Source organism: Diplotaxodon limnothrissa, linkage group LG4, assembly GCF_057381915.1.
Source record: "Diplotaxodon limnothrissa isolate DT_005_m linkage group LG4, D_limnothrissa_male_GT1.1, whole genome shotgun sequence".
Taxonomy (NCBI): Eukaryota; Metazoa; Chordata; class Actinopteri; order Cichliformes; family Cichlidae; genus Diplotaxodon; species Diplotaxodon limnothrissa.
The window spans coordinates 19,776,590-19,796,941 of NC_140599.1; the positions used below are offsets into that span (position 1 = coordinate 19,776,590).

General features: G+C 41.2%; 1 protein-coding gene across 1 annotated transcript in view; it reads left to right on the forward strand.

Moving 5' to 3' along the window:
* Nucleotides 1-19,094, forward strand: part of mosmoa (modulator of smoothened a) — a 29,489-nt gene extending 10,395 nt beyond the window's left edge. Inside the window, exons 2-3 of the mRNA XM_085352411.1 lie at nt 5,838-6,050; nt 16,180-19,094. Coding sequence (XP_085208537.1) covers nt 5,838-6,050; nt 16,180-16,364 — 398 coding nt within the window. The 3' untranslated portion in view covers nt 16,365-19,094. The remainder of the gene's footprint in view (nt 1-5,837; nt 6,051-16,179) is intronic.
* Nucleotides 19,095-20,352: the final 1,258 nt, after the last annotated feature.

A 20,352-nucleotide genomic window follows, 5' to 3' on the forward strand; every position in this document is an offset into this window, starting at 1 on the left:
AATTATTGGGAACTAACAAGAACCTTGAGCAAGTGGAGAACAGTTCATGTGCTGCTCCACAGAGGAGAACAAGGACTCTTTAAATGCATTTATTTATTTTTTGACTTGCTGTCTAGGTCATGTGGAAACATTGCTTTGGATGAAAAGAGCCTTAGGTCTGATTAGTGGTTTCCACAGCTGCCAAAGCTGAACTACTGTGTCACATTTCTTTTAACATCAAACGCACACAAAAAAACCACAAAACCTTCGAGTTGAAGTTGCAGATATGCTGGCTGTAACAGCCAAGAACCGTTGTTTGCAGAACTTTTTGACATGGACTAAATCAACTAGTTTTTCAACCACAAGATTGATTGAAGTTGATGTACTCAGCATCACAATATAGGGCACGTAGACCCACGCTGCAGCAGGTTAGTTTTTTGCTGAACCCAGATCAGCTCTTGACTTCAAAAGGAGGCCTAGTGTACTTAATTCCAGCTCCATTTTCCATAAGCTCTGTTAGCAAAGCTTTGCATTGTTCGCAACTCACAGCGATCCTTATTTGTGTTGGTGCCGCTCGTCAGTTGATCCACCTGAAATTTGCAGCGGTTTCTTGTTGGTGTGTTTGGACAAAGTTTGAGGTAGAACATCATGTGGTATCTTCAGAAAAAAGCTGCGCAACACGTTGTTGCTTTATAACCGTTAAAGTTTAAACTAGAACAGTTTGTGCGCCTGTTTGTTGAATTGTTTACCTGTGTCCATGTACCATTGCGTGCCTGCCTGCTGTAGGGCAGAAATTCCACAGAGAGCTTGTGAAACAGCAGGAGGCCAGAGGATCCTGGGGAAATGGTCGTAAACCGGTGCCATTAAGATGTGCTATCAAACGTTGGCCTAATGCTCTGCTGTTCACAGCACCAGTCCTCACTCACCTTCTGTTCTTTAATTTGTTCAAGGTTACTCTATAATAGTGAACTGACTTGAGGAATAGACTGTTGAGTAAGCTGTGAGCCATTCAGGTGCCAGTTTTGTCATAAACCCCGACCTCCTGCTTTTCTTCTTCTTCTTCTTTTTGCTGTTATTACGTAAGTGTTCTGCACAGTGAGAACTAAATTGCCAAAGCAATAAGGCAGACTGCGGGGTAAAATTGAAGGCAGAAAACAACATTTTTACTTGGTGGAATGAGGCATATGTTTCATCGGTGGTGTTCCAGTGTGGATACCTCTCTCTCTGGAGCTGTGAGTTTTATAATGCAACACTTAAAGACTCCAGAGGCGTTTCTTTTGAGCCACTGGCATTGTTTGTGTGGGCTGGGTTGTGTTTGGTTGTTGGCGTAAAAGCTATGCTTTCGTTTGCTGTTAAAAAGGGTACAGGATTTCCTCTGGACAGCCTGCAGAGCTTACTACGCCCCCAGGGTCAACAAGAGCACTTCCCTCACACAGGCTGTTTGGATTCAAGCACTTAAGCATCATATATTTAATATATACCAAGGTTATAAAATGTCTAGATTTGGGTGCCAGACGAACAAAGTGCCACACTTGACCTTCTGAAATTCCAGCTTGCATACTTGTCTCACGCTCGCGTCCACCCACCTGCCGAGCCACAGTTGAACTTTTATGATGTCGCCCACACAGCCTTGCCTTTTCACTGAATGGGGTTATTTTGTGGTCAGTGTTTACCACTGCTTTATTTTTCTTTTCTCAGATTATGTCCTAAAACAGCAGAGAAAATTATCGTAGTATTATTCTGAGCATACTTTTCACCACCAGAGCTTCAGCTAACAATTACTTAACTTTCTTTTAGCAGTTTTACATATACAAATGGTGTTTTTATTTACTCTCTAGAGATTTGGCCTACAGTGGTGCTCTGAAGTTCACGGTTACTTTTTGGAGGAAGTTTTACAAAGACATGAACGAGAGACACGGCACACAAATAATCCTGAAGAAAAATCTGTGGCAGAACTCTGAGCCAGGCAACCACCGAACTGGCAAACCCATACTGAGGCTTTTGTATTTATTTTAGTAAAGATGTAACTGTGATTATTGTATTGTTGGCTTACTGTAGCCATAATGAGCTAGGAACACTGATCAGGGCTTGGGAGGTAGAATGTGCCATCTACTAAACGGAAGGCCAGTTGTTTGATTTCAGGCACCTCCAGTCGACACGTGAAAGTGTCCTTGGGCAAAAACATGAAGTGTGAGTGTGTGCATGATTGTTATAAATCCCTTTAAGGCACTGATTAAAGTGCTTTATCAGTTTATTTGTTAAAAAGCAAAAAAAAGTAAACTACACAATTATTTTGTCCATGTTGCAGAAAGTTAAATCTCAGTGTTTGCTGTTTTATGCGGGGGGGGAAATCATTATTTTCACCAAAACAGTCATTTTTTCCAGAAACCCAACTCGCAGAAAAACCCACCCAAAGCTGTTTGGATGACTTAAATCGAAAGAAGTCTCAGTGTTGTCTGTTATTTGTAAAGGTGTTGGCGGACAAAGAGTGCTCACAGGGAAGAACAAATATTATTTCACTTCCTTTTGAAGTACTTTTTCCTGGCTCATAATTGGTCTTTAGGGGGGGTGACTACACATGAAAGCATGATTGGTCCACATAGTTGCAGGAACCGTGCTGCCTTATTTTGTAAAATTCCTGTTATTTCTGGCCATTTAATAAATAAATATGTATTTTATGCTTGAGTAAATGAAACCCTTCTGATTTTTTTTCTTAGTGCAAAGCCAAAACCTCTCTCGGAGGTTTCTTTGGGTATTTTTTTTTTTCTTTTTCTTTTTTGCTGGATGCTGGCAAAACCCTGCTTGTCTGATTTCTGATGAGCTGTCAGCTTTCTAAACACATCCCCGTTCAGTTATTTACACATGGAAGAAATTACACGACAGCTCATCACGTTATGCCAGTGTGCACTATCCTCTGATGAAACCCCACCCTGAATCCCCCTCCACCCCACAAGTCTTTCCAGATAGACACTACTTAGCCCTGCAGTCTGTCGTCTGCCCTGAACCTGTGATCAGCAAAGACCTGAGCAGTGTGACGCTGTTCTGCTTACTCAGGTAGAAAATCCCCTCGAGGATGTGCTTTTAATTGAATGGTGTCTCCAAAGTGGCTGTACTGCTGGAGCATGATCCCGCTCTGAGTACTGGCCTTCACACTCTGGCAGAGGTTTGCTAATGACTCAGCCTGAGGAGCTAATCCATTTGTCTCCCATGCCTGATCAAAGATGGATAGGTACTGTGGAACATTAGGCGATGTCATGTTTCTGATAGCAGATGTGCACTACTTAAAGTCTCTGGGCTCTAATTGTGTGTAGAAGACGAAAGATGGAGAGGGTGGATTTAAAGAGTAGGTATATTTTCTAGTCTTTAAATAAACTTATTCATATTCGACACAGTGGGTAGCTCTGTATGTTTGATATTTTTTTTCCTCATATTTTTGCACTGAATGCCCTTCCAATGCAATCCCAAAGGGATTTCTGGGGATCTTTTGCTTGTTTGCCGATTGTGTGATATTGAGTGTTTTAAAGCGGCTCAAAATTTGTCTGATATTATTCCAGTTTCTTACAGCGTGTCTGCGATTAGCAACAAACCTGTGTGGGATACATCCAGTAATTGGCTGGATTGATTTAGTCTTCACCCTCTCTGATTGAGTGTGAAAATGCAAGAAAAAAAACGTTGGCCACTTAAATAATTGGGCCCACCAGTGTGAAGAAAGTTAGTCCTTGTTTCATTTTCGTGGGTGAATTAGTGACATTTTAAGGATTTATGTTTTTTTCCTCTCATCGTCCCTCCACCTGTTCCTTGTTCACTGTGTTCTCAGTTTACCTGCGTCACATTTTCCTCTGCAGTCAGTGATGGAGGCACTTACAGTATTTGTTACTTCTTTACTGATTACTGTCTTTACTTTCTTTTTTCTCAACTTTTTTACCTGTGGTTTCGGTCCTTCTTCTTACTGGGACTTCTAGAGGCACAGTTACTGGAGATCTATGCTTCAGCATTAAATTTACACCCTAACTGCCAGTGCTGTGCAATACTACAAATTTTGGTGTTGATCCATTACCAGCACGGCCAACATTGCCGATACAGATACAAATACTGATACTCCTATATAGGGATGGGTATCGTTTAGGTTTTATCCGATACCGGTGCCAAATCGGTACTTTTGAAATGGTGCCGGTGCTCAAACGGTGCTCAAACCGGTGCTTAAAGAATGGAGAACACAAAATTAGTCCAAAAACCTCTCATGTTCAGCTGGTTTTTTGTAAAAAGATAACAATGTTAGGCTTTTCTGCAGCTATGGGGCATATATGGTATCACTCTTGGCTGGAAGCGGTGCTTAAACAATGGAAAAAAACACAAACTTTGTCCAAAAACCTCTCATGTTTAACTGTTTTCCACTTTTTCTTTGGTCATTTTAGCCTTTTTGGCCAGGGTGCAGGGAGTATCTGCCATCAAACAAGAGGACAGCCGCATGTAGCTATGATGATGTTTGCTAGTTCACCTTACCTGCATTAATGTAATAACGTGGTTAGCCCTACTCAATTACAATTAAATTACACACGAATAACATTAAGCTACTCACCCAGAGAAGAACGGCTGCTGCTGCATCATCATCCGTCATCATTTCTGCTACACTGGCAGGGCTAGGGGCCAGGACTCTACTCTTCGGGTTTTTGGGGGATGTTGCACACTCCGGGTCCAATAACAAGCACCACACCCGCAGTAGATGTGCTCAGTGTGAGGTCTCGCAGCAAGCTATCAAATACGGCGCATTTCTCGGCTTTTAAAAAAAACGCTAAGCGTTGCCAGGTGTTTCATCGGATTCGAGGTGTTACCTCCTTTGACAGTATCACAGTATCAGCTTAAAGCACTTGTTGCAGGCTGCTGAGTTTGCATATTTTGCTGTGAAGTACAGCCAGACTTTTGACCGCTTTGCCTTGGGCACTTTTAATCTGTAGCTCTGCTCTAAAAGAACGTACGTACCTGGCCCCGCTTACTATCCTTGGAAACGTAAAATGATTGGCTAGAAGTGTATCACAGCTCAGGAAAAAAAAGCACCGAAATGTGCACTGCTTTTCGGTCTGGTTACTACCGTTTATGTCAGAACCGGTACCCATCCCTACTCCTATATGTAGGGGGGAGAAGTGTCTTGATTAATGAGATGAATTGTCATCAATTTGCAAATTCTGAGCATATTTTAATGATTACTAAATCAAAATAATTTTTGCTTTCCACAATAATTAGTTAATACAACAAAACACCTTTTCAGCTTTTTGTGTATTTTGAAACAGATCCTCTTGCACTAGTATCGATCCAATACAGATACCAGCATTGGCACTATCGATATTTGTCAATCCACCCACCTCTACTAACTGCAAACCTCTCTGAAACCCTGTGCTGTCAATGTAACTAAATGCCAGTTTGATGTATCATCCACTTCTATAGCTTATACCATAGCCTCTATGAAGATTCACCACAGAAGTCTGAATCAGGACTTAGTGGGTCTGTGAGGTCAGGTTTCCACATCATTTATCATTTATTGCTGTATGTGAATGACAGTAGCTGTAATTTCCTGTTGGCTTATTTACAGATTACATCCTCTTTATGCTGGAAGTGGGAAATGAAGTCTGCAGTGTGTCTCTGTCTCCCTCCTAACTGCAACCCTGCTGTGCGAGTGATTAGCAGTGGAGCTGAAACCTTTCCCCCTCCCATAGCTTTGTAATATATTTTTGGATTCGTTAAGAGTCCTGATGCAGATCATCTGAAAACGGCAAATACTTTTGTTTCATTTTATTTATTTATTTGTGTGAGGAGGGCGACTTAAAATGTCTGCTTCACTGACCCTCGTCGTCTTTCTGCAGGAGCCCTCACGGTCGGACTGGTCCGGCAATGTCAAACGATCCACGGACGAGACCGGACTTGTATCCCACCAAGGCTGCCCCCAGAGTGGGTCACCACACTGTTCTTCATCATCATGGGCATCATCTCCCTCACAGTCACCTGTGGACTGCTGGTGGCATCACACTGGCGCAGAGAAGCCACCAAATATGCCCGCTGGATCGCCTTCACTGGCAGTAAGTGAACATTTTCCCTGAAACTGATGAGACGACCTTTAGAAATTCCCCTTCACCACACCACGTCAGTATATTTATGCATCTATGCAGAGCAGTGAATAATAAAATGGGAGGAGGTTAGGTTGAATCGATGTAGAAATTTGGTTTTAGCCGAGTCTTGCACATCCTCATTTACATGTGTGATAATGTGCACGGCAACAGAAACATCCGAGGCTACGCACAGGATATCAGTCAGTTTGTGTTTTTCAGAGTGATGCGAGGACCTGCGTGTGGGCGTGTGTGTGTGTGTGTTTTGTTGCATTTGCACATTTATGAGAATTATTTTATTTTTTATTTTGTTGCATTCTTGTCGATTATGCTTTCTCCCTGAAGCCGATATTGAGTTATGCAGTTTGTCTGGTACTTGAGTGGGTGGCCTATGTGCCACGGCAATTTTTTTATTTTTTTTTATTTTTTTTTAAATCTCCCTCTTTGCCTTGAAATCGCAGCTCCTCTGCCCCCCCCCCCCCCCCCCCCCCCCCCCCCGACATGATTTTTGTAAAGGTACGCTTCCACCATTCGATAAGAACTTCCATCTCGCGTACTGACTGTGTCTGGGCTGGTTTCGTAAGGCTGTGTAGGAGGGTGGCATTTGATTGGTCAGACAAAGACAAACCTGAACGTACTCGTACAGATGCAGCAGTGGTATGTGAAGTCACAATGCCCTGCAAAAATTGTTTGAAAGCCTGTGTATTTCTTTTTCTCTCTCCATAAACATTGAAGTTTCTTTTGCCTGCCTGGCCGATTGCGGATTCATATTTTTTATTTTTTACTTTTTTTTCCCTGATCATGTGATGAATCACTGCTTTTCAGAATCCCGATTTTTTTTTTATTTATTTATTTTTTTTAATTAATTTATTTTTTCCCCCGCTACACAAACTGCCTGTCCACTAATCACAAAACAGTGTTACATGCTAAAATGAAAGCAGTCGAGTCATTGTTTAACGACTGTACTCAAAGGAAAGTAAGAGCGTTGCCATGGCAATTGTGAGCAGTTGTTACCCCCCTCCACACCACCCTCCTCCCTTCCCATGTACAGCTTCTGCTGGGCATATTAGACAAGAGGTATATTTTTAGTTCAGCTTTAAAGCATGAAAACGTTTACCAGCAAGGAAATAAATGAGGGGAAAAAAGGTTGGAGGAGGAAAAGACTTGTGATCTATTTGAGAGATGAAGCTACGCCTGTGGCAACAGAGGGAAAAGTGATAGAAAAGCATCACTTTTTCTATTTTTAGTACCCCCATTAGTTGGCACTTTAGAGACTGATGGTCTACCTGGGATTCTCTTGTAACTCTTGAGCGGGTAAGGTGGATGAAAAGGGGAGAAAAGTGCTTGATGTTGCTGAATTTTTGCTGTGACGTCTAAAATATTTCATGTGGCTGAGAGAAGGGGGGGAGGGGGGTTAAGTGAGAAAAAAACTGGTGTGATGGTAAAGAGGGCAAGCTGAGCGAGTAATCTTGTTTTTAGACATAAAGTGAGAGGTTGTTGCCCATGTAAGGATGCAAATCGAAAGAGAGGAATAAAGTGAAGCTGGTAGCAAGAAGGCAGGGCTGGTTCATTTTGGGCAAAACAGGTGATGAAGGTTGAGAGGAGGTGGGCAGTGTGTAGTGTTACTGGCTCCAGGCCATCGGGACTTGAATGGACAGCTTTGTGTAACTGGCACAAGCCCGCCTCTGTGTATCGCTGTGTGCACACCAGCAGCGTTTTCCCCCAAAATATGAAGGTCATCTGTGGGGGTGGAGTGGATGCAGAGTTATAGAAAATGTCATTGTGAAGATTCGTTAACAGTAACTGCAAACCATTCGCTAATTAATGAAGTTAGAAAATGAACAAAGCAGCCTTTTCTCTCTCTTTGGATACTATTTACAGCTTCTTCTCTTTTTTTTTTACCACTTTAAACAGAATCATTCTTCTAGATTTAACACTGAACTGGTTTCCATGGATGCCAACTTTATTAAATAGCCTATTGATCCTTTTTTTTTATTGTGTTTGTTTTGCAAGAGAAGCCACCCAGATCCTGCAAATTTTGAATTAAAAATCTGTGATCCATCCTGAGAAAAGTGAGTCAAGGCATCAATGTCGTGTTTCAAATATGTGAGTTGAGGGGAAAAAAAGAGGAAATCTTGTGTTCTTTCTTAAAGGGGGTTAAACTGCTGCTTATGGTCCTTCTCTGGGTAGTTGCACATTTATGTGATTCAGGTTTATGAGTTGCAATGTCAGAGCTGAATTGTGTTGTGTCTAACTGATTAAAACGTAATCTGTGACTACTGCTGGTGCACAATAAGAGATACTGTTTAAAGACCTGAATTTTTTAAAAAACCCCAAAAACATCAGCACTCAGGAGAGTCAGAGACTACCAGCAACATAAAGCAGTAGTGCTCACACTGGTGGTATGCCTGCTGGTGGAGCACTGAAGCATTTCTGATGTGGACACATGTTTCCAGGGGTAAAACTGCAGAGCACAAGAAGTTATTAGAATCTGATTGCTGAAGGAAGAACCACCAAACAAGCTTAATGGAATCAAAATTCAGGTTTGATTTATTCAGGCAGTCCTATCTGAAAAACTAGCATGTGCTTATACTCCCTATACAACAGTTCAACTGAAACATTTCACAGAAAGAGCTACTAAATTATCCTTTTAGAGCCCAAAAGATGATGCACTATATTGCCAAAATTATTCTCTCATCTGTCTTCACACACATATGAACTTGAGAGACCAAGTCTTGTTATGCCGAAACATTACGAGTTCCTTTCACTGGAAGTAAGGGGCTGAGCCCAACTCCTGGAAAGACAACCACACAAAATCCCCCCTCCACCAAAGTTTACACGAGCAGTGAGACTCGTCCATCAGGCGGCATCCTATCATGGTACCACGCTGGAAAATAAGAGACACTCATTCTCTCAGGAATGTTTGTTGAAGCAGTCTGCGTGCTTAGCTTCTTGATTTTATAGACATGTGGTCATGGAACTGATTTGAACACCTGAATTCAATGATTTTAATGAGTGAGTGAATACTTATGGAAATATAGAGTATATGCTGTGCATGAAATCTTCGTTATCTGCTGTTTGGTTGGCTCAACTCGTGCTGCCTGCTTCTAAATGACCTCTAACTTATCTTTGCAGTATCTTGTTATTTAAATCTGTCACATTTCTGATGCAAAGAGTCATCTGTTAATGAGCAGCATCGGTCTCTTTAGTGATACACTAACAAGCAAGTGCAGCTCTCATAGTTGCTGTTAGTGGTTACTGCTGCAGATTAGACTTGTATATTAGATCGTCTGGATTTATTAACACTTCAGTCTACAGCATGAAAACCGTGACACTTCTCCCCAGATGTAGGGAAAACGCTGCACCGGTGAATTCACAGAAATAATATAAATATGTTAAAATAATATTCTGAATAGTATTTTAAAAAATTAAATCAGCATGCTATAGAAAAGAAAATGTATGCTTAAGCAAGTTGAACAAGGGAGCAGAATAACTACTTGTAGCATGAGTAATGTGGTAACTGTTACTCTTTACAAGTATTTGTATTAATGATTAAATTATTTTTCTAAATCTCTGTTGCCATAAGAAAGAAAAACTGCATATTTGTCATTTGAGCAGGTTTCTGCTAATTGGAAGCGTGGTGGTTCGATCTCTCTCATTCAGTCTTATGTGTTGAAGTATCCTTGTGGAAGCTTCTAGGATGCATCCATTAACGTGTGTGTGTGTGTGTGTGTGTGTGTGTGTGTGTGAGAAGTTAAAAGGATTTAGGCATAGAAAGGGGTTTATGTATGAGTGAGTATGTGTAAATGGGTGAATGAGCCTTGTGGAAAGAAAGTGCTTTGAAAGCTCAAGTATTGTGCATTTACTATTTTAGAAAAGGTCCTTAAATGATTAAGTAGCTGATGGTTGTTTTTAGATATTTTCTGTCAATCAACTAAAGAATTAATCGGATAATTGCTGCAGCTCTCTTGTTTGAGTGCAAAGAATGACTGCTTCTCTGAAGGCTCCATATGTCACTGGTTGAAACACTTAAGAGAAGCGTCTGACTGAAGTGCACTTTGCTCAAGTTTTCAGGTATAACGCTGAGTCGTGTATTTTTGGCTGCCTTTTAGCTCGCCTCACGAATAAACACATGTCCGGACTAATGAGCGGGCATGAATCTAAACTCGAATTGTGATGCAAGTTTACTCTGCTGGGATCTTTTGTGCTCGCTAACAGACAGGAGGAAAGCAAACCGGTAGGTTTATGAGTAAAACCTCATCAGATGACGCAGGAATTTTTATTCGTGATGAAAAACGGCTAATAGGAGCACAACACTGTAAAACCGGTTTATTAGTTAGTAAAATACCTGCGTGAATGTCACACTCGGTTAATCTTGTTTAGATTAAATGCAGGCGCAGTTACAGCTTGGTTGCCAACCCATAAATATTCCTAGTTTTATTATATTTTTGGGGTAATGTGGCAAACAGATAGGCACGACTCACTTATTGGATTTCTATATCTTTGCCTTAAGAGAATAAAGTGTATAAAACTTTAAACTGTCTGAAATTTAAATTGCAGGAGAATCTAAAAACAGACTCTTTGCTTCATTTTAACAGTTTATAGTCAGTCTGTTATTTTATGCATATTCTACATCCTAGTAAAACCTTTAATCTGTGAATTGCAGGAATTAAGTCTCAGATTTTTCTTTTTCGGGAAACTGTATAGCGAAACATTAAAATTTGTTAATCAGTTTGTCCCAAAAAAATTGAGACTCAGATACTAAAATTAACATTAAGAAACTCATTTGCAACAATATCGATACTATCTTTGCTGTCGTGCCTCCTCCACTTGACGCAAAGCACACAGCTCCTTCCTTTGCTAACAGCTGAAGTAGTTGATGTCATTAACACTGAACAATACTTCAGGAGGAATTTAAAGAGGCCAGTAAAGCTCATGTTAACATTAGCCATTTAACTATTCGCAGTTACCCGATAGCCACATTAGCCAAATGTTATAAGCATTCGGCTAGTGGACTGCAGCTCATGGATGGAAGAGTCCTGGTGGTGTAGTCTTGTTGGTGTCACAGACACATGGGGAAGCGGCCAGGACTGTGCAGATCTGCGCCGAAGCCGTAGATGAACTGAGGAGAGAGTCCAGAGTGTGGAGAACAACTTTACCGTAATACGTTTTGTGCAATAATTTAATGATTTAGATGCGTTAGGTACGTATTTGTTTATTAGTAAGTTCTAAAATATACTTTACCTCCACCATCTGAAATGAAATTATGTAAATCATTTTAATTAGTTACTTTAAAACTAAATCTTCTATACTTCTGTACCCCGTGATATAGAAAATGACATTGAATATTTTTCTGGGTATTGGTATAAAGTATGAAATTCTCGTTCTGTGACAACGCTGCTTGTAACCCAGTCATTAAAAGCAAGCGTTGCTGGGCAGCTATCTTGGTGTTGCCTCCAGGCAGTTATTTTAAACCCTTCTAAACTTTAATTTTTAAAGCTCACAAGGATGAAACTGTACGTATTATAATTTGTATTTAAAACGTGATGTTTTGGGGCATTTTTCCCTTTTATTTATTTATTTGGACAGTGAAGCTTTTTTTAAATAGGAAAGTGCGGCTAGAGCTTTGGGGAAGACACACATCAGATCCCTGGGTCAGAATCGAACCCAAACCGCTGCATCGTACCTCCGTGACACATGGTCACCCGCTTTTTCAGGTGAGCCAAACTGCCACCGCTTATCTGCATCTTTGTGACAGTAATGAGTTGATACGCCTGTCACCACACAATTAATGCTGTTTTGAACTTGTATTCACACATCAGTGCAAGAGCAGGACCGGCTCATATATTTCACAGTTCGGATTTCTTATTGGCTCTTCGGGGTAAACTGCCATCTTCGCCGTCTGGCATTGATTTCTATTCAGGGTGCTTTGAGCATTGCATTTCTCTCCTATGTCTGTCTAATCTGAAAATGGCTCTTTATGCTTTCACAACATGTCACATAACCTCAATAAGTCAACAGGGCTTCTAGAGTACGGACACACAACTTTTTCTAAACAACAAGGAAGTCACTCTGAACTGATGTAGGAAAGGATATCTAATGCAGTTTCCGTTTGCGGTGTTGCTGCTTCAGGCAGTGCAGAAAGAAGTGTTGATCTAAAGAAAAAAAAATGCACAAAAATGGTGAAAAGCTCTTTGATAGATCAGTTATTTTTAATTACTTGAAGCTATTCCACAAATTCTGCACAGCCATTGATTTGGATTCAAAAACCACAGTTTGCTTTGCTGCTTAACGTCACTGTGAGTTACATAAGTTGTCTCAACTGGACCTCGAGCTTCAGTTACAACACTTTCAAAGGAAGGAAGAGAAAAGGGAACCTTTGCTATTGGCAACAGCTTTGTTATTCCATTTTTCACCTACTTCCTGGACATTTGAGTAAAACCACACGATGGCTTCATCCCTGATCTCTGCTGTGCTTGCTCTGCAGCCGCTGACTTGACCACTGTGTGTTGAGCAGAACATCACACTGTTTATTGAGAATGGTGCCTGTTGCAAAAGCAGCGATTCCCAGCATGCGGTCAACGCGCCGAGCTAATTGATCCCGCAGGGCTTGATGGTGATTGTCAGAGCTCACCAATCAGCGGAATTGGATTTGCAGAAGGAAACCAGGTTAACACAGAAAAAAAAAAAAAACATGTCCCATGGTAGCTGAGCTCCTGTAGGGGCCTGACCTCTACATCATGTACTTGGAAGACACACTGAGACATTAAATTCAGAGTTCTCCGATATGTAGCCGTTTAATAATATAAAAAGGAAAATTATCTGGTCCTTAGCAGGTCTTAGATGAAATACAGTATATGTAATATTACACTCTCGCCATTTAACAAGAAATAAATGCAGTTGATTAACTGATCATTAGCAAGTGAGAGCTTTGGCTGTTTGCAGATCTGTAGCATTGAGGTGCCAACAGAAAGCCGTCATTGCTGCTGATGCTGGGAGGAGTTATGAGGCCGTTTTGAAGCAATTTGAAGTTTATCGTTGTGCATCGAGAGATGATTCACAAGTGAAAAATATTCAAGACAGTCAACAATCTTCCCAGAAATCCCTGTCCCAGCAAGTGTCACCCCAAGGTCATACTGTGCTTCAAGTGGCTCTGTAATTATTATTTTTTAACCTTAGTGCTACAGCTCTACTTCATCATCATCCATTTCATAGCTGCTCAGAGAAACTGCAAAAAAAAGGGGGGAAAGGGAAAAAAACCCAAGAGCTATATCTCGCTCTACAGGCCAATTAGATGTCAAAATTCATGGCAGCACAATTGGGTTACCAGAAGAAATCCTTTTTCTCTAAAGAGAAGAGGGCAACACAGGTCATACAGCAGCACAATGATCCCAAATATCAAAGCAAATATACAACCGAATTGCCTGAAAAGAAAAGAAACAAGGTGTTGCAGTGACTCAGTCAAAGTCCAGACTTTAACCTGATTGTTATGCTGCAGAGGGACCTGAAGAGAGCCGTGCATCAACAAATGCCTGTAGAGTTCAATGAACCGAAGCATCGTTGTAAAAGGAGTGGGCCAGAATTTCTCCACAATGATGTGAGATACCAATAAAGTCATTTAGAAAAGTTTTTCTTTTTCTTTTTCAAGCTATTGCTGCTAAATGTGGTTTTACAAGCTCCTGAATGCTTTTAGTTTTTGACAACTAAGTGTAAACTTTGTTGTGTTTTACCAGGGAAAGTTGCTCCACACAGTTTAGAAAGCATCTTATTTTCCTTGCCATCAAATGTGAAATGCATCTACTCATCTCTTCCTCCTAAATGTTGACATTTTGTCGCATTTTCATTCAACTGGGAGGAAAAGAGTCAGCTGAACTAATCGGATCACCTCCAAACTTGTCCTGCCTTTCTACACTTCTGATTGGATCTAGTCTCCCCAGAACAAATTTAATCTCGGTTTTTATTCAGTGACGAAAGTGTCAATATTTGTATGAAATCCAATTAATGTATTTGCTGTCGCACATTTTGGGGGGTTTATTTTGGGTCTATATTACGGTTGAGTTGCATTGTGGGTAAAGTAGTTGATGGGCTTTGATAAGAAAGAACACATGGAGTGGAGTTTACTGTCCTATACCTCAGCCTTGGAAAACTTTGTGTATTTGTTCTGTTCTGGTTAGTCTTCGACGGCGTTTCCTTCAGCATTGCTTTTGCTTTTCTAACTTAAAATCTTAGGACTATCTTTTCTACTTTGATGAACACGTTTTTTGTGCCTAACTAAAGGTTCAATTAGTAAATCACACCTCTCATGTAACATCTAGTGGCAGTCTCAGGAAACTACAACATCTGCAAACGTGTCATTTCCACCACAGCTTCTAACATTTGTAAATTTGGTAAATCCCTTTTCTGGATTTGACTTGACTTGCAGCGTATAAACGGAGCTGCAATGTGCTTGTTTAGAAAGCTTAAAATGTGATTACTGATCTGCACCTTTTAAGCTTGTAGAGAAATGTACTGTGTTAATCAGCCTGAGGTGGCATAAAGAGCTTGTTTATGGTTCTTGGAGGAGCATTTACTGAAACTAATGGTACATTCTGCTAGTCTGGGAAATGGTGTCAATTCATTTTGAGCTCAAGGGAAGAAGTTAATGATTTACCAACAAATAATTCACACACAAACTTTACAAACTTGAAAGCTTAAATCAAGCCCATTACTGCTGGCTGGCTTTCTTTTAGAGATTTGCTAAAACATTTAACTGTGGAAAAATGCTGCCTTCAGGTGCTGTAAGAAATATTATTTAAATATAAACGATGTCAGAATGCAAGCATAACTGGCAAAGAGGACGATTTCTGGGATTTTTGAGACACAGGTTTGGACGAGGACGTTGACATGGTTCCTTAGAAAATGTTGCACATTTATTAAGAACATCACTCAAAGTCCAAACAAAGTTAATCAGTATTTTATCAAGATTTTGATGCTGAGCTGCACATCTGTGAACAACAAACCTCTACTGTGTGTGTGCGTGCGTGCAGCTACTCTGTATAAATGCACAGCACATTAGTGGTTTCCAGCCTTTCCGTACTGTCAGTCCCCCAAACGCTCTTCGGTAATCTCATGACCTCACAGGTTTATTGAAGATGAAGGAAAAAAATCCTTTTGTCACCTGAACTTATACTTTTTATATAAGTAAGCACTGAATCAGGGTTTTTGCTTCCTCGCTGGACAGACGGACATCTCTGAGGTTTGCTGAGGATCAGGTGTCTCCTTAAATTTTTTTGAGCAGTGTATTAAAATGTGACCGAAAAGTTATAAGTTATGGCTTTTTCACTTTCTTGGTTAAGTTTCACTCTAATGATTGTAGTGCTGCGTTTACCTTGTAGTCATATATGATGTGCTTTTAAGTGTTTTCAGTGCCTGCTTCAATCTTCTGTCTATAGAAAGTTCCAGCTGCTGCTTTCATGAACATGTCTCTCTCTGAGTGTTTCATTTCTCCGATTTTCTGCAGTCAGCTGCTGTTCATCAACTGAATGTTGAAGTTTTCGGGGTATTTTCAGCGATGTCTGCGCAGCTGCCCTTTTTGTTTCCTCTTCGGAGGAAGATTTAACTAAAAATAGAAATGTCTCATTTCTACAGGAGACTAAATTTGGTTTGGGCGAGCTTGGACTCAGGCTAGTGTATGCTTGTCAGACTAATGTATAATCTATGACGCACATTAACATTACATAATTGAGTGCCTCTGCCTCTCATCTTTGTGAAAATGCAAGGCAGAATTATCTGCATGCCATGGGTCTGTTTGCTTCTGAAGGGACAATTACACCATTTGAAAGGCGGTGTTGTATCTCACTAATGAACTCCCGAAAATTGAAGTCAGTTTGAGGCTATGCTTTCTGCTCAAGCTGATGAGGTTAGGCTTAATTTTCTGAATCCATTGTGGAGAACAAAGACTAGAATAAGAGCTGACACTCCTTTAGTGTCATTTATCAGTTCAGTCTGTCCCCAGAGCTTATTTTACACACAAGATTTCAGTGCATTGAGGAAAAGCTACAGATTAATTCGAGTCATCTTTTAAGGAACTAATATTTTTCCTCTCTCCCTCCCTTGCTTCCAGTGATCCTGTTCTGCATGGCGGCGCTCATCTTCCCAATAGGCTTCTATATCAACGAGGTGGGAGGCCAGCCGTACAAGCTTCCCAACAACACGGTGGTCGGCTCCTCATACGTGCTGTTCGTCCTCTCCATCTTCTTCACCATAGTGGGACTGCTGTTTGCAGGCAAAGTTTGCCTCCCGGGCTGAGGATTCCAACGCTGTCGCCTCTGGACTGACACGAGAGGCTCTGAAAATGTCATGGGATTTAAAAAACAAACAAACACACATGCAAAAATGACTGAAAATCAAAAACGACTAACTCTGGCCAGAAGCCTGAAACGGGGGAAGTTTCTGCTTATGTGTCGAGGGACCGCAGCACCGTGGAGTACCCAGCGACTAAAAAGACGAATAAATGAACAAAACACTTAAAGGGGACATGGACGCAAAAGGTTGGGGGAGTGCGAGGGCAGCCGAGGCTGCTGCAGCACCCTGCCACTGTTGATTTAAAAGAAGAAAAAAAAAGAAGGAAAAAAAAAAAAGAAAAATGGTGTCTCTCTGTTGTTGTTCTGTTGGAAAGGGTGCTCAATGTGCTGCTGTCATGGCAACCGCGACCACAACGCTGGCGCACATTTCTTGAGGACCACTAAAGTCACTCCTCGACATGATTTCCAGCCACCCGCCCCACCTCGCCGCTCTCAGCATCATCTGCGCCGTCACGACCGCTCCTGTTGCTGTTTTTGGCTTCTCTTAGCTATTTTTAGTTTTGTGTTTTTTCTGTTGTTGTACAATTTGTGTTCTTTTTTTCTACTTCTTCTTCTTCCTCCCCCACCACCTTTGTCCACTGAAGTTGTTTGAGTGTTACTGAGGTTCACTGAGCTGAACCCTTGAAGGAAACCCTTCGGGGGAGGTGGGAGATTGCAAAAGCTTGGCTCTAGAGTGGGGTTTATTCTCTCCTGTCACATTTGCACAGCCCCAGGTGTGTGGGAGAGGTGAGCAGCTGAGGTCACAGCTGTCAGGGGGCCACACACGGGCTGCTGTGGATGAGAGGAAGATGCAGGTGTGCTTCCTCTTTTGTCTCCAGCCGGCTACTGCTCAGGAACAGGTAGCTCCAAAGGGGAGGCTGACCTCCCTGGGCAGCAGAATACAAGGTCAAGCACCATTAAGGAGAATGCCACTTACTGTAAGACCTTGCATAGTGTTATTAATAGCAGCAAAGTATTAGCGAGTGTAGACAGCTCTGCTAAGCCATCAGCTAACGCCATCATGCTGATACACTCCCACAGCCTGTAACTAGAAGACTGTGAATTTAGAGAATCATCATAAACGCACCTCGTATTTATAGTAATACACTTAATTGCGTTAAGCACAGCCACATGCCTAGTGGCCTTTTCAAAGTATTTTGTAGGGATCACTGCAGTTTTGCATTTTTCTGCAGGTTGGGAGCTTCCCTGAGTGGAAGCTGGAAGTTACAAGTGGTGTGAAAATAACATGCGAATGCTAAAAAATCAGTGGTATTCTCCTTTAATGTTGGACAGGAAGTAAGTGAGCCAGGAGCAGTTTGTTCTTTCTTTCTTTCTTTCTTTCTGCATAAGTGAACGGACTGCAGGTCAGGTCCATGCATAGGGGGGGCTGTGCCTCGGTTTGCTGCTCGTGATGTCTGTGAATGCAACACACACATACATAAACGCACACAAATACAAAAATATATTTACCCTTGCAGGGTTTTTCCTGGCCTGCAGTGAACCTTCAGTGAGTTATTTTCCTGTAGGTTTGAACACTTCACATTAAAATTAAACCTTTAATTAAAAAAACAATTTGGTGATTCTGGCATAAGGTCTTTTAAAGGATCCCAAAAAGTCCTCTGTGAGGGGGAAAGCCCTGCACACAGTCTGCACTGTGTGCAAGCTAACATGGTTTTATTGTAGTAATTACTTTATCAGTGTCCAGATTAATTTGCACCACTCTTTGCTCACCACAAGTTCTTAGCTGTCTTGCCTTCATCAGGGTGATGTCTGAGGTTGTTTCTGGTCTCTTCCTACAAATAGAAACTGCATAAAATACAACAAAAAGAGTGCTCCTTTAACAAATATAATCAATTAGGTTTGAACCATGTAAATGGGACAATATTGCAGTGCTCTGTACCATTTATACTAACAGTGAGGGTGCGACTACAGTAGTTGCCACTCAGACACATCCTCCTCATCAGCACTGGTATAAGAGTAAAGGTAATAATCTGTGAATTTCTGAACTTTTATACTGATATATCTTTAAAGGAAGTAAAAACCAACACAATGGTGTCTTCAGCCCAGCTGGGCAGTGGTAGCACCAGTGTAAAGTTACAATGATCCTCAGGCAAGTTTTGAATTTACTAGAAGGCTCTTAGTTAGGATTTAGAAGTGGACTTATCAAGGTTGATTTGTTATGGATAACATCCTTGGGACGTGCGAGTCTCTCGAAAGTTAAAAAATAAAAATAAAAAATCAGTGAATGTTGAGATTGAACTGATAAGTCTGACTTCTGTCCATCGACACAACCTCGTAGCTCACACACTTCTGGATTAAACACGGCACCAAATTCAAACAGATACAATGTATCCATCCTATCTTCCATTGGCCTTCACAGAGCCTTTCCTTAACTAAACAAATAAAATAAAATAAAAAGTCACAAGAGGCAGAAATGATTCGTTTTCCACCAGCACTGGGGTGTCGGCACAGGATCGTTGGAACTACTGTTCTCACTGGGCGCGTTTGGAGCTACTGCAAGAAATTCAGCAGTGATTGGCAAATGCAGCCCACCGATTTGTCCAATGTGATTTTTATCTTCTTCCCACGGAAATTACCCCATCAAACCTGTCAAAATGTGAGCCAGTTCTTCAAAAATACACCACGGCAGAGCTGGCCCAGCATCAGTGCTGTGCTGGTGGGAAAAGAGGTGTCACTGCTGAAGCTGGAACCAGCAGAAGATTAGCATTTCTGATTTATTATCGAAATAGCTGCTGATTCATTCTCCTTCAGTCATTGCAGCTCTTTCACACATTCATACCATACTGTAAATGTAGGGAGCATGCAAGCTGCTGACCCTAGGACTTGTCCTGGAAAGTGTGTGTGTGTGTTGAACCGATCGCAGTCGCTCACTCGCCAAGTCTTAGACTTTTTGTTTTGTATTTTCTGTTTCCTGCTCAACTTTTCTTACTCTCAGTCTGATGATGTATACGGCTATTCTGTACACTTTGCAGTGCCCTGTCTTGGTTGGTTCAGTATTGTGCCATGACCTACTTCTTTTTTTTTTCTTTTTCTTTTTTTTAAAATAATGTACAGACACAAGAGGCAGGATTTCTGTATTAGAAAGCACTGTGCATTCAACAGTATAGGTAACAGACATAGAAGCACCACAAATGTATAAAAAAGAGAACTTCTTACCTCATTGTTTTTTGGTTTGTTTGTTTTTTTTGTTGGGTTTTTTTTGTTTCAGCTATTATTTTCTAATGGTGGCAACATGTGTGCCCTCTAATTTGTCTCTTGCCTTGATCGGATGTCTACACGTAAAGCCTATGATCATAGGAAATTATTTATCACTGAATAAAAAGAGAAAAGTGGGTGTGTGTGACTCTGACACGGTCTCTGTGTTGTGCTTATTTAAAATGGGTGAATCTAATCGAGAGGAGGATGACGGGCGAAGCGGAGCAGAGCTTAATCTAATTATGTTTTTGTAGGATGTGGCCCAAATGTACTTCGCCTCTTCCTACTTCATTAAATCGAAAAAGCTTGTTCTCAGACACAAACCTGCTGTGATTTGAGAGCAGCTACCCATGATGCATCAGTGAAGTGCTTTCTGAGTGCATTTTGTTAAATACTCAATGGTTTCTCGCTCTCACGCCGAGCCAGACCTCCAGCACCGCAGTGTCATAAACAAGAGGCGCACATTTCCTCTGGACCTGTGAAGATCGTGTCTCACTTTTTCTGCTCGCCCCTCAGTGACCTGGAAATCTATTTTTATAATTATCTGAGCTTAGTCACTTTTACTCCTTCTAATTTATTAGTCCCCCTCAAAGTACTCGCACCCAGATCAAAGCAGTGGGATAAATTTTAATCGGCCAATCGCATCACAGCAACTCGAGTACACATAGGCATGTATACCTGGTCAAGATGACCTGCTGAAGTTCAACTTGACATAAAGGGACTCTGAATGTGGCATG